This window comes from Nylanderia fulva, unplaced genomic scaffold, assembly GCF_048542155.1.
Source record: "Nylanderia fulva isolate GAGA-0341 unplaced genomic scaffold, ASM4854215v1 Scaffold329, whole genome shotgun sequence".
Classification (NCBI taxonomy): domain Eukaryota; kingdom Metazoa; phylum Arthropoda; class Insecta; order Hymenoptera; family Formicidae; genus Nylanderia; species Nylanderia fulva.
This window is the reverse complement of record NW_028190399.1, coordinates 92,341-105,475: the sequence shown is the minus strand read 5'-3', so window position 1 is coordinate 105,475 and position 13,135 is coordinate 92,341. Positions and strand designations below refer to the sequence as shown.

Below are 13,135 nucleotides of genomic sequence, written 5' to 3'. Positions count from 1 at the left end.
AAGCTCTCGGCATCCCTGGGTATAGCCGGCCTAGCAGATTCCCATAAAAAATAGAGAGCAGCTTCTCAAACGTTTAACCGAGGTAGACGCGAGAGAAGACCGACTTGTGCAGAAGGCAACTTACCGCCAGGTGAATTGTTGGACGTAACACCACATACGAGCCGAAGCTCTAACGGGGAAGTGGGCCACGTCTCCCCGGGATGTGGAATTCTTCCACACCCCGAAGAGAGCCCCCAGAGACGGAGGGCGTGCCCCCGAGACCGGGGGCAGTGTACCTCGGAAGGTACTGATCGCTCTTGGCACCCCTCGCAAGGCTATTCCCTTGCGAAGGGTGAGCCCCCCCACCACGGCAAGGTGGCGATCAACGGGGGGGAGATTCCATCTGCCTAACGAACCTTTAGGAACTATAAACGCGACTCAACACTACATTCCAACTATTAACGAAATTCCTATACACAAAAACAATACAGGTTTCCTCCTGTCCATAAAAAAGAAATCGACAAACAAGTCGGCGAATTATTAAATAATAATTTAGTCGAATCACCGTATAATTCACCAATCTGGATAGTACCGAAAAAAAAAGATTCACAAAACAATAAACGTTGGCGTATGATTATAGATTATCGAGGATTAAACGAAAAAACTATAGAAGACGCTTACTCTCTTCCTAACATAACAGACATTCTTGACCAATTAGGATCAGCCAAATACTTTTCAATATTTGATTTAGCTTCCGGATTTCATCAAATTTCTATGTCACCTAAAGACGCTCACAAAACAGCATTTTCTACGCCATATGGGCATTATCAATTCAAGCGCATGCCATTCGGTTTAAAAAAAACGCACCTGCTACTTTCCAAAGACTTATGGATAATGTATTGTCGGGATTACAAGGAAACGAATTATTCGTCTATATGGACGACATTGTCATTTACGCACGATCATTAAGAGAACACGAAATCAAATGTGAAAGATTAATGCAAAGATTACGAGACGCGAATTTACAACTACAGCCAGATAAGTGCGAATTTCTAAGGCACGAAGTAGCTTATTTAGGCCATATAATAGGCGCGAACGGAGTCAAACCAGACCCGGACAAAATAAAATCAATAATGCACTTTCCAACTCCAAAAAATCCGAAAAATATAAAACAATTCCTTGGTTTAGCCGGATATTACCAAAGATTTATATCTAATTTTTCTAAAGTCGCGAAACCATTAACAGATTTATTGAAAAAGAATAGCATATTCAATTGGCAATTAAAACAGGTAGAAGCTTTTAACTCTTTGAAACACTCGTTATGTTTAAATCCCATTCTCCAATATCCTGATTTTACTAGACCTTTCATACTAACTACCGACGCATCAGGGTATGCTATAGGCGGAATTTTAAGTCAGGGACCGGTAGGAAAAGATCTTCCTGTCTCATACACTTCTCGAATTTTAAACACCGCGGAACAAAATTATTCAACAATTGAAAAAGAATGCCTAGCCATCATATATTGTATTAGCCATTTCCGACCCTACTTATACGAAAGACCTTTTACTATAATAACAGATCACAAACCTTTAATTTGGCTACACTCTATAAAAGATCCAACCTCCAGACTCTGGAAGTGGAAAACCAAGCTAGCGGAATATAATTACGAAATTAAATACAAAAAGGGATCACTAAATAATAATGCCGATGCTTTATCACGGAATCCACCCACGGATTTCGTTTTACCAATATTTGCTTCGGACATTGATGAGTCATCCGATGAATCCATATTTTCAAGCAGACCAGGACCTTCCGTCAGATCAATTGAAACAAATGCTTTAATCCCTTACCGCAATAACAATATTGATAACCCTAACTATGTTAATATAACTGAAAACAATTCTGATTCAGATGACGAAAGTTCAATTCCTGACAACGATAATCACGACTATGCAAATATGTCAAATTTAAATTTGGAATACGATTACGTCGACCCAGTAATTTCAGAAACTATACCAATTATACAACCCTCTCCCGAAATTCCGAGTAAAGTAAAAATACGCGAAATAAGAGATAATTTATTAAACCAAAGAGATAATCATGTGATTTTTATAAGTTTAGACGGAACACCCTACGACAAGGAAGCCGATCTTTATTCCACTGCAAATCTTTTACCCACATACGAAAATCTCAATTTTGAAAGAGTTAATGTAAAGAAAATCAAATTAAACAATTTAATATCAATTCCAATAAAAACAAATAATCGACTGTCAATAGAACCACAAACTGTGAAAAATTGCATACGCTCTTTATTAGATTGCGTTAACGAATTACAATTAACTTCCTTTAGCATCAGCAAAACGCATAAATTCGATGACATTCCCTGGTCATACGTTGTTAATCAATTGAAGAAATTTTTTCATGACACCCGTATAAATATAACTATTTGTCAAAATTTAGTCGACAATCCTATCCCTACGGAACGCGTAAAATTAATTTTAGAAAACCATGCATCAGCATGCGGTGGCCATAATGGAGTTACGAAAACGTTTAATAGTCATTACTTTTGGAGCACAATGAAACAAGATATTCAAAAATTTATTAGAAAATGTTGCGAGTGTCAGTTAAAGAAATTAACGCGCGTTAAAACCAAGCAACCAATGATTATTACAGATACCCCCGGCACAGCTTTCGACAAAGTTTTACTAGACATAGTAGGGCCACTCCCTATTACGAATAACGAAAATAAATATATTTTAACCATGCAAGATTTATTAACAAAGTACTCTATAGCAGTACCATTAAAAGAAGCCACCTCATTAACGATAGCCGACGCTTTTACGAAAGAATTTATTTGCATTTATGGAACTCCCAAGGCTATCCTTACCGATCAAGGTACCAATTTTTTATCAACTTTAATACGTATCGATACGTATTAAAGTTGATAAAAAATTGGTACCTTGATCGGTAAAGATAGCCTTGGGAGTTCCATAAATGCAAATAAATTCTTTCGTAAAAGCGTCGGCTATCGTTAATGAGGTGGCTTCTTTTCTTTTAATGGTACTGCTATAGAGTACTTTGTTAATAAATCTTGCATGGTTAAAATATATTTATTTTCGTTATTCGTAATAGGGAGTGGCCCTACTATGTCTAGTAAAACTTTGTCGAAAGCTGTGCCGGGGGTATCTGTAATAATCATTAACAAAAAAATTCAATATTCAGCATTTTAAAACCACTGCCTACCATCCTCAATCAAATGGATCTATAGAACGGTCACATCACGTATTAATAGAATATTTAAAAACACAAATCGATAAAGAAGATAATTGGGACGAATACATTAAACTCGCCATGTTTTCCTACAATACAAGCGTCCACGAAGGAACAAAATTTTCACCATACGAACTAATATTCGGACGACTAGCCAGATTGCCATCCGCGTATCAACCTATTGAAGAACCTCTAGAACCTACTTATCAAGAATACATAAACACTTTGTTCAATAAATTATATGATATCCGCGAAGAAGCGCGACAAAATCTTATTAGAGCAAGCAAATACTATTATGACCAACGTATAAATTCTCGACAGTTTAAGATAGGAGATTATGTTTTCTTACTAAAGGAACCGAAGAAAGGAAAATTTTCAGCACACTACGTAGGACCCTATGAAATAATAGGGATCCTACCTTCCAACAACGCCAAAATCCTAATCGACCATAAACCGCGGATTGTCCATATCGATAAGTTAAAATTAGCACATATAGAACCAGGTTAAAAAACAGTATTTCTAACTTTGGGTTTCAGATATGTTGGCATCGCCAACCAGTCCATCCAGGACAAACTACAAGTTCCCCACTACATCAGATATTCGCCTTCGCAAGCTGCGTAAAGGTATACGGATATCGTAACGTAGTTACTAATTCTGCACGTTGTACAAATTGTTATTCAAGTCTCGATCTAGCCGCACGTTCCTTTTACCAAAAACGATATACTCACGCTGTCGTGATTGGATTAGGTTATCCCGAACCACAGTGTTCTGTATGTTCCCAACTCCTGACAATTTCTAAACCAACACGAAATTGTACAGCCTGCACTAATTATTTAACAAATATAGAACAAGGACTACCCTTCGAATCGCCTCTAATTATTTAAACGTTCCACTAACATAAAAATGTCTTCCAACGATCCTTGCGATTACAACGCAGCAGCCTCTAACACTTATTATGAACATCCCAATATTGTCGAGCTCCACGTCCTGTTACAGAGATTCCCATTAGTAAAGAGAATGATAGAATTTTTTCCTAATATACATAGAGCTAGATGCTATAAAAGCACAGTTTACGATAATTATTGCCAAACCTGTCGCATCACGCGAAGAACTCGATTGGTACCTAAAGACATTTATAATTGTCACGTTTTAGTTTGCAAAACCGCACCTCCTATTCCATGTCTCAACTGTCGCTATGCTTGTTACAAAATTGAAACCATAACTAATTGTGAAGAATGTTTCTTTACCTATATTCAATACGTAGTAAACGTATGGAAACGCTCTAGCCATTATTTTTTATCGTTGTATGAGGTATGCTTTACTTAAGTACATTTCATACAAAACTCTCGATATTGCATGAGACTCATATCCACGCAATATTCTAGCTAATACAATACACCTTATATTATTACAGATTGTCGTTAACTCGCTCACTGGTAATAACTCCATTCCTCGCGAGAGTTATCTATCAATATAGTATTCAACCATTATGAATAGCCTCGCGAAAACCTTAACGTACTTAAAAATGTAATATATTATACGCTCATACTTGCATTAACTCGGAGAAAACGACTCCAGCTTCACCAGTGAACGAGCTAATTATATCCTACCCAATAGCAAACTTTCGAATAATTTTTACGAATCTTACAAAAGACACGGGCAGAAAACCTGCAACCGCGCAATTGATATACATAGATATAAGACGCAAAATTAATTTATAACATATATATCCGTGCGTTAGCATGCACTCGTACACGTATGTATGATTGCACGCACACACATATATATATGTCCATGTGCGAGTCTAAAACAAACATAAAATAATAAAATAACGACGGTAAAATCAAGTATATTATACTATTCAATTATTAGAAGATTCATCACGCACCGTTATCATGTCCGAAGCCAGGACTGCCTTTGCACATGCACATGTATATATCTATAAATGCGTACACACGCACATATCAAATAATATATATATATAAAAATATTTAATTTAGTAAATTAGTCCGATTGTGCGTTACAGCTTGTCATGATGTTAGGGATTATTCTAATACTCTCCGTTAAAACTTCGTTCGCCTTGATTGGATTTGATTGTGGTGGACAGCATCTCAACATCACCGCCGTTTCCCTCTTAGATGTAAGAGAATGCAATCTCCATCATCAAACCCCAAACTCCACAGAAACTTATATACAACTATTACAACTTTCCGAATATAACTATGCAGAAGTTATACAGTGCAAACTAGAGATATCCCGCACGATATATCATTGTGGCATGCATTCGCACATCTCGGTCGTCTTTAACGGAAAAGCAGATTACGTCCAGGAAACCGGATATTCTCAATGCTTGCGAATGTTTCAAGATGGCACCACATCCTTGAGACCCGCTCACTTAATTAGTGGACTTAAAATCAACCAAACTTCTTATCACAGCCTTACGCTAGCTGGCGAATTAAAAACCGATGGAACGTGTAAGGGTACGGAATATACTGACCCTTACGGTACATGGGACAACGTAATCGTTCAAGCAGTTGCTAAAATCTCACTCAAATCATCTTACGTGCCAGTACAACTCGAACACGGAAAAATCAAGTTAAGGTCAGGAACAATCTGTACACTGGCCGATAGCTTCTGTTTGGATTCTGACGACGGCTACACCTTTTGGAAACCGGTACCTATGAAATCATGCAACTTCAATCAATACGATGTACTATACGAAGGACTAGCGACTAAAATAGCAGGCGATAATTCACCCATCGTCTACAGTCTTACCACCCAAGACATCACATTCGCCTTGACTAAGACTAAAGAACAACCTCTATGCGGATACACTTTGCTTCGCACCGAACATCCGAAATTATTTATTCTGGAAACAAAGCAAGGCCAAACCTTTGCCAATAAAGGTACGATCACTGTGGATAACCTCGATATATTCACTTACATGAATTCCAAGTTTGTGTATGTTGAAAAACATATCCGACATCAAATGACATCTCTGTATCATGATGTCATACAACAAAAATGTGAACTAGAAAGACAAGTAATAACCAACGCCTTATCCTTTGCAACTCTCTTGCCTGATGAATTCGCGTATAGTCTAATGAAATCGCCGGGATACATGGCCGTCACCACTGGAGAAGCTGTCCAGATCATAAAATGCATCCCTGTAGAAGTCACCGTACGTCCAACCAAAGAATGTTGTAACGAGTTACCCGTAACCATCAGAAACGCTTCTTACTTTCTCACACCCAAATCAAGAATCGTCACAAAAATCGGGAACGAGCGAGAATGTTCTCAAGAATTACCAACGTTATACCGGATAGAGGACACTTGGGTACAGTTCACGCCAAAAGCACAAGTAAGACAGTTGTCACCTCAACAACTACGACCCATGGCATCTCTTACCTGGAGTTATTTAACACCCGGACCACTAGCTGTTAGTGGAATCCATACGCAGCAAGACATAGAAAAATTGAGAGACCACATTATGTTTCCCGCAGAGAAACCGGCACTGCTCAACGCCGTCGCCCGTGGGCTCATCGGACATCCAGTTAACGCCGATTCCGTCTCGTTATACAAACTACTAGACGAAGAATCACTCAACAAAATCGTAGACAACACCGCGGCAAAAATATGGAAAGGATTCATGAGTTTTGGATCAGCCACGGCCGGTGTCGTTGGAGTATTTATGATCATTCGCATTGCTAAATTAACAATTGACACCATCATCCATGGATACGCACTACATACCGTATATGGATGTAGTCTACATCTAATAGGAGCATTATGGGACTCTTTAACTAACCTCTTGCTTCACCTCAGCCGCAAGAATATGAACGAAAAGGAAGAAAAGAATAAATTCCCAGAAGACGTCACATCCCTCGCCACTATTTCAGACGCACCTCCTGCACTACCAAAGGAACCACCAATAATAAGTCAGCCCCAACTTCAAGGCTATAACACCAGACGACCTGGAGAAATGGAATCCACAAATATAACTATCCCTCAGACATATAATGACTTACAGCAGCATCTTTATAACCTCGAATAAAACCCTAGGTCAACGTCGGGTTTTATTCTCAAATAGGAGGGGAGATGTAACGTCCAGACAAATTTCAAAAATTCAATCTTTTTCAAAAATTTATCCTTTAACATATCAGTCATGACAATCTCTAACCTACATGAAAGACCGGTATTAACAAATATTTAATCACACATATAATTACTCATAAGTTAAAACATGTTTTCTCACAAATGACAATGGGAATAACAACCCATTTTTAAATAATATTTCTATCATAAAAAGCATAATTAGGGTGCCCTGTTCCGGATCATTTGTTAGGAAACATACAGGTTAGAGAATAAGCACGCCTATAGCAAATATATTATTAACCTTAAAACTCTCATTCATTAGGAGACTAAAAATTCATATGCTGTTACAACCAGCCCCTCTCCCACCTATATTTTTCACAACGCATTGCTTGTTCGCTTTAGTATAAGTTCAATCCCGGCGTGTTGCTTAAAGAAATAAGTAGACACTAGATACTAGACATTAGACGCTAGACATTAGACACTAGACGCTAGACACCAGATACTAGACACTAGATATTAGACATTAGACACTAGACATTAGACACTAGACGCTAGACACTAGACACTAGATACTAGACACTAGATACTAGACATTAGACACTAGACACTAGACACTAGATACTAGACACTAGACATTAGACACTAGACATTAGATTCAAGATGGCCGACATTAGTGGACAACACCACCAGGCGGCGCGACGGTGAACATAGAAAGGAACGACACCCACCATCTAGACGCACCCGATGACGAAGGACAGGCGAGTCACTTCTAGTTCCGGCGTCAACGTGTGAACACCGATTCCCGCGTAACTCCGCATCGACTTAAGTGACGCCGTTCCGACGCGTGCTAAATACGACCGAATTCTTAACGTCTCGACTAGAAAACGACGACTTGTAACCGGGCGACGTAGATAATTCAAACATTATACACCGATTCTTGTTTTACTATATTTTAGAAACATAAGCTCGTTAACCATAATCGCCGCCTCACGGCCTCCATGCGCCTTGTGTTAAACGTGAAATAAATTGTTACGAACATAAGTAAATCGTGAAGTGACTACGTTCATTCGACAACCTACCCTCGGTGCAACGAGCGGACGCTACCCACTCGGCATAGGACAAAGATGGGGATCTAAGACGTGGATTAGGGTTAGGAATTCGGGGACACATTATTCATCGCGGGGTGGTTCGAGTAACTGTTGGCGGTTGACTCCCGAAGTGCTATACGCGGACCACCGGTGCGGATATATAGAAAATAGATGCAGGTAGCCAGATATATATATATGTCGTCGTCAATTATGATGAGCGGTTGGTAATATCTATAAACGTATCGCAGGGCAATGAGTGTGTGTGCGGAGGCGCGCAAGTGTGACGGCGGCGTGGGTCATCGATCGCGTGTTAGGAAAGACGCGCAAATATGGCGGCGGCGTGGGTTGTCGGCCACGTGTTTGAATAAGGCGCACAAGTATGGCGGTGGCGTGGGTCGTCGACCGCGTGTTGAAGAAGGCATGCAAATATGGCGGCGGCGTGGGTTGGCGACCACGTGTTTGAATAAGGCGCGGAAGTATGGTGGTGGCGTGGGTCGTCGACCGCGTGTTAGGGAAGACGTGCAAATATGGCGGCGGCGTGGGTTGCCGACCACGTGTTCGAATAAACCGCGCAAGTATGGCGGTGGCGTGGGTCGTCGACCGCGTGTTGAAGAAGGCGTGCAAATATGGCGGCGGCGTGGGTTGCCGACCACGTGTTCGAATGAAACGCGCAAGTATGGCGGTGGCGTGGGTCGTCGACCGCGTGTTAGGGAAGACGTGCAAATATGGCGGCGGCGTGAGTTGCCGACCACGTGTTCGAGTAGAGCGCGCAAATATGGCGACGGCGTGGGTCGTCGACCGCGTGTTAAGGAAGACGTGCAAATATGGCGGCGGCGTGGGTTGCCGACCACGTGTTCGAGTAAAGCGCGCAAATATGGCGGTGGCGTTGGTCGTCGACCGCGTGTTAAGGAAGACGCGCAAGTATGGCGGCGGCGTGGGTTGCCGACCACGTGTTGAAGAAGACGCGCGAATATGATATGGCGGCGGCGTGGGTGCCGACCACGCGTATTCGCGGCCACGTACTGTTGTATAAATCACTGACCGTGATGCTGCGTCCTCTCGTTAGTCCTTGTCCGGTGTTTCTGCTAGCCCTGTTGTAATATGAGCAGTGCGCTGTCCTGTAACCACGCGCTCGAGGTCCTTCGTGATGATTTCCGTGTCGGAGAAACGGGTCGTTCACGAGGAGAAGGAGTTTGCGCGAGGGCGGGTTGTCGAATGAACGTAGCCACTTCACGATTTACTTATGTTCGTAACAATTTATTTCACGTTTAACACAAGGCGCATGGAGGCCGTGAGGCGGCGATTATGGTTAACGAGCTTATGTTTCTAAAATACAGCAAAACAAGAATCGGTGAATAATGTTTGAATTATCTACGTCGCCCGGTTACAAGTCGTAGTTTTCTAGTCGAGACGTTAAGGATTCGGTCGTATTTAGCACGCGTCGGAACGGCGTCACTTAAGTCGATGCGGAGTTACGCAAGAATCGGTGTTCACACGTTGACGCCGGAACTAGAAGAGACTCGCCTGTCCTTCGTCATCGGGTGCGTCTAGATGGTGGGTGTCGTTCCTTTCTATGTTCACCGTCGCGCCGCCTGGTGGTGTTGTCCACTAATGTCGGCCATCTTGAATTGTGTCTAGTGTCTAATGTCTAGTGTCTAATGTCTATTGTCTAGTATCTAGTGTCTAGTGTCTAATGTCTAGTGTCTAGTATCTAGTGTCTAGTGTCTAATGTCTAGTATCTAATGTCTAGTGTCTAGCGTCTAGTGTCTAATGTCTAGTGTCTAATGTCTAGTATCTAGTGTCTAGTATCTGGTGTCTAGCGTCTAGTGTCTAATGTCTAGCGTCTAATGTCTAGTATCTAGTGTCTACTTATTTCTCTAGGCAACACGCCGAGATTGAACTTATACTAAAGCGAACAAGCAATGCGTTGGGAAAAATATAGGTGGGAGAGGGGCTGGTTGTAACACCTCCCCCCTAGGAGAAAATGTTGGAAGTACGCTCCAACATTTTGTTCTTTGTATTCGCGCGTGTTGGTCTCGTGTAGTGCAGGTAGAGTTCCGGAGTCGTTCCACTCGTTTGCTTGTTTTTTTTATTACTATGTGTTCTACACTTACTTTAATTTTAATGGTTTACTAAAAAGGGTTAGTCTTACGTTTGTTTACTTGTCTAGATATTTTCTTAACTCGCTATATGAGTACGCTGGGAGAGGATTTGGGGCGTCAGCGATGCCTTTTTCCTTCTCGGGTTCGTGGGGTGGGGCGTTGGCCGCTCCTGGTGTGGTGTCCGCTTCTGTCTCGAGAACGATGTACTCGCGCCTTGGGGCTAGTTCCCTTTGTGCGGGCTTTCCCAGGTATAGGTGCAGATTTGTTGCTGAGATCCAGATGGCTCCCAGGAGGTGGATACTCCATCCATATATGGAGTGTAGGGCGTACCCATGCAGGATCGTGTCGATAACTAATTTGACAATACGGATAATCACGAAAATTGCCAGGACTCCTGCGCTGGCGGAGCCGAAAGAGACGAAACCCTTCCAGAGTCTTCGGCCGGCTCCTTCGGCGATGCGGTCCAACGAATGTTCGTCTAGGAGGTTGCTCAGTGAGATTGTTCCGGGTGGGACTTGTCCTCCCATCGCTCCATGGGCAATGGTGTTAAGCATCGACGGTTTTTCCATTGGGAACATGATGTGATTTTTGAGTTTTGTTAGATCTTCGTCCGTGTAGATTCCGCTGATCGCTAAGGCGTCGGGGCTGACGTACTTCCAGCCGGGCCTTGTCAGCGGCTGGATGGTGGGGGGTGCGAGCACTTCTATTGGCCGATTGGTCACCCGGAACCACGTCCCATTTACTTGATACATGGTAGGGAGTAGATCGTTGCATTCTCGGCTCGTGCCTTTTCGTACCAGGATACGGGATCGGGGGAGAAAAAAATACGAGGAGTTCTGGTGGCTCACCGGAAGTTCGTTAAAGCATCCTTCTGTGTGACGGATCCTGCATACCACCGGTACGCATTTAATTAAGTGGATCACTTCCCCGGTGGTCACTGAAGTGTATCCCGGGGCTTTCATGATACGGAAGGCCATCTCGTCGGGGGCGATGCTGGAGAGTGACAGAGCGTTCTGCAGGATCTGTCTCTCTAGCGCGCACTTTTGTTCCATGATATCTTGATATAGTTGAGTGAGTTGCGTCTTCATGTGTTTTTCAACATAGATGAATTTGGAGTTGACATACGAGAAGATGTCCAAGTTATCCACGGTGATTTGGGATCGAATCTTGAATGTTTTTCCTCGTTGTGTTTCCATCACGAGGAGTTTGGGATGCACGGTGCGAAAGATCACGTAACCGCAGAGGTTGAATTCTTCCGTACGTACGAAGATTACTTACGCAACCCCAACGATGTTTCGCATAGAGCAATCGACGAAGCTATCTTTATTACAGTAGAGTCACAGGTAGGTCCCTCGCAATAATCCGATCACCTCAGTTCCAGCGCGAATAACCTCAGATCGCGGGTATCCCCGGGGAGAATCGCATAGATTCGCGTACCCGTAATAGCGATCGTGTCTCGTGGAAAAAGCCGAGCTCTGCATTCAAATTTTCGCAGCCGCGACCCCACGAGACGTAACAAAATTTGGTGACAGCGGTGGGATACGAGTTAATATTTGCGATGGAAACACGAGAGAAATCGGGTACGAAAAAGCTCACTGAAGTAGAAATAGACGAACTTCGCGCTCAATTACATGCCAAGGAAGCACGGTTACGCGAACAATCCGAGATGCTTCAACAGCAGAAAGAAACGTTCGAACGCGAAAAACGGGCTTCGGAAGAAGACCTCGAAATCATCCGCAGTAACCTCGTGAGTAAAGAAACGGAGATGGAAAAACGTTTGAACTCCATCACAATGGTAGCAACCGAAAAACCCGACTTAAGCGATCATATGCTCCAAGAAATCGAACGATTACGCCAGGAGATAAACTCCATGCGCGGGAACAATACGATACCTACGCAATATATTCCCAGCACCGCGGGACGCTTTCTCGACGAACAGGCGTCTCCCGCATTCCAACACGGAACCAATTATGATAGTCCAAGGGTGTCTTTCAGGGAAGCACTTGAGACTATCCCGCCATTCGACGGTCGAAATATCCCCCTCTCTCAATTTATACGAGCATGTAGACGCGCTAAAGAAATATTCCCACCATCGTCCGAGCGAAACCTAACCCGCCTACTTCTTACTAAGTTACGCGGGCGAGCTATATGCGCCGTAGAAGACGAAGAGTGCGAAACGATAACTCAACTTGCCGACCTCCTGAATGGAGCCTTCGGATCCCCGAAAACCATCGACCAGTATCGTGGGGAGCTGAGCACAATTTACCTTAAACCAAACGAGCATATCCTTGATTTCATTAGCCGCGTAAAAGACTTGCGATCTTCTATAACGGACGCGGAACGCCGAGCGCAAGGAATGCTATCCGTCGGATCAGTAAACGAAATCGACGCCTTAACAGCACGATCTTTCTGCGAGGGCTTGCCACTCGCCTATAGGATACAATTGAGACAAGAACACTATCGCGACCCGTTTCTAGCTTTTTCACACGTCAAAATTCTCGCGAAAAGATCGGAACTAGACAATGAAAGATTCGAAACTCCGCGCCGTTCATACGAACGTAACGTATATCCGAATGAAAGGCCTTTAGCCCACTCGACGCC

The 13,135-nt window shown here is 42.8% G+C and overlaps 1 protein-coding gene across 1 annotated transcript; it reads left to right on the top strand.

Annotated features, from left to right (window-relative positions):
• Positions 1–5,284: 5,284 nt before the first annotated feature.
• Positions 5,285–7,303, top strand: LOC146722344 (uncharacterized). The gene has a single exon (XM_085484927.1). It carries the CDS (start codon positions 5,285–5,287, stop codon positions 7,301–7,303), a length of 2,019 nt encoding a protein of 672 aa, XP_085341053.1.
• The last annotated feature ends 5,832 nt before the right edge of the window (positions 7,304–13,135 follow it).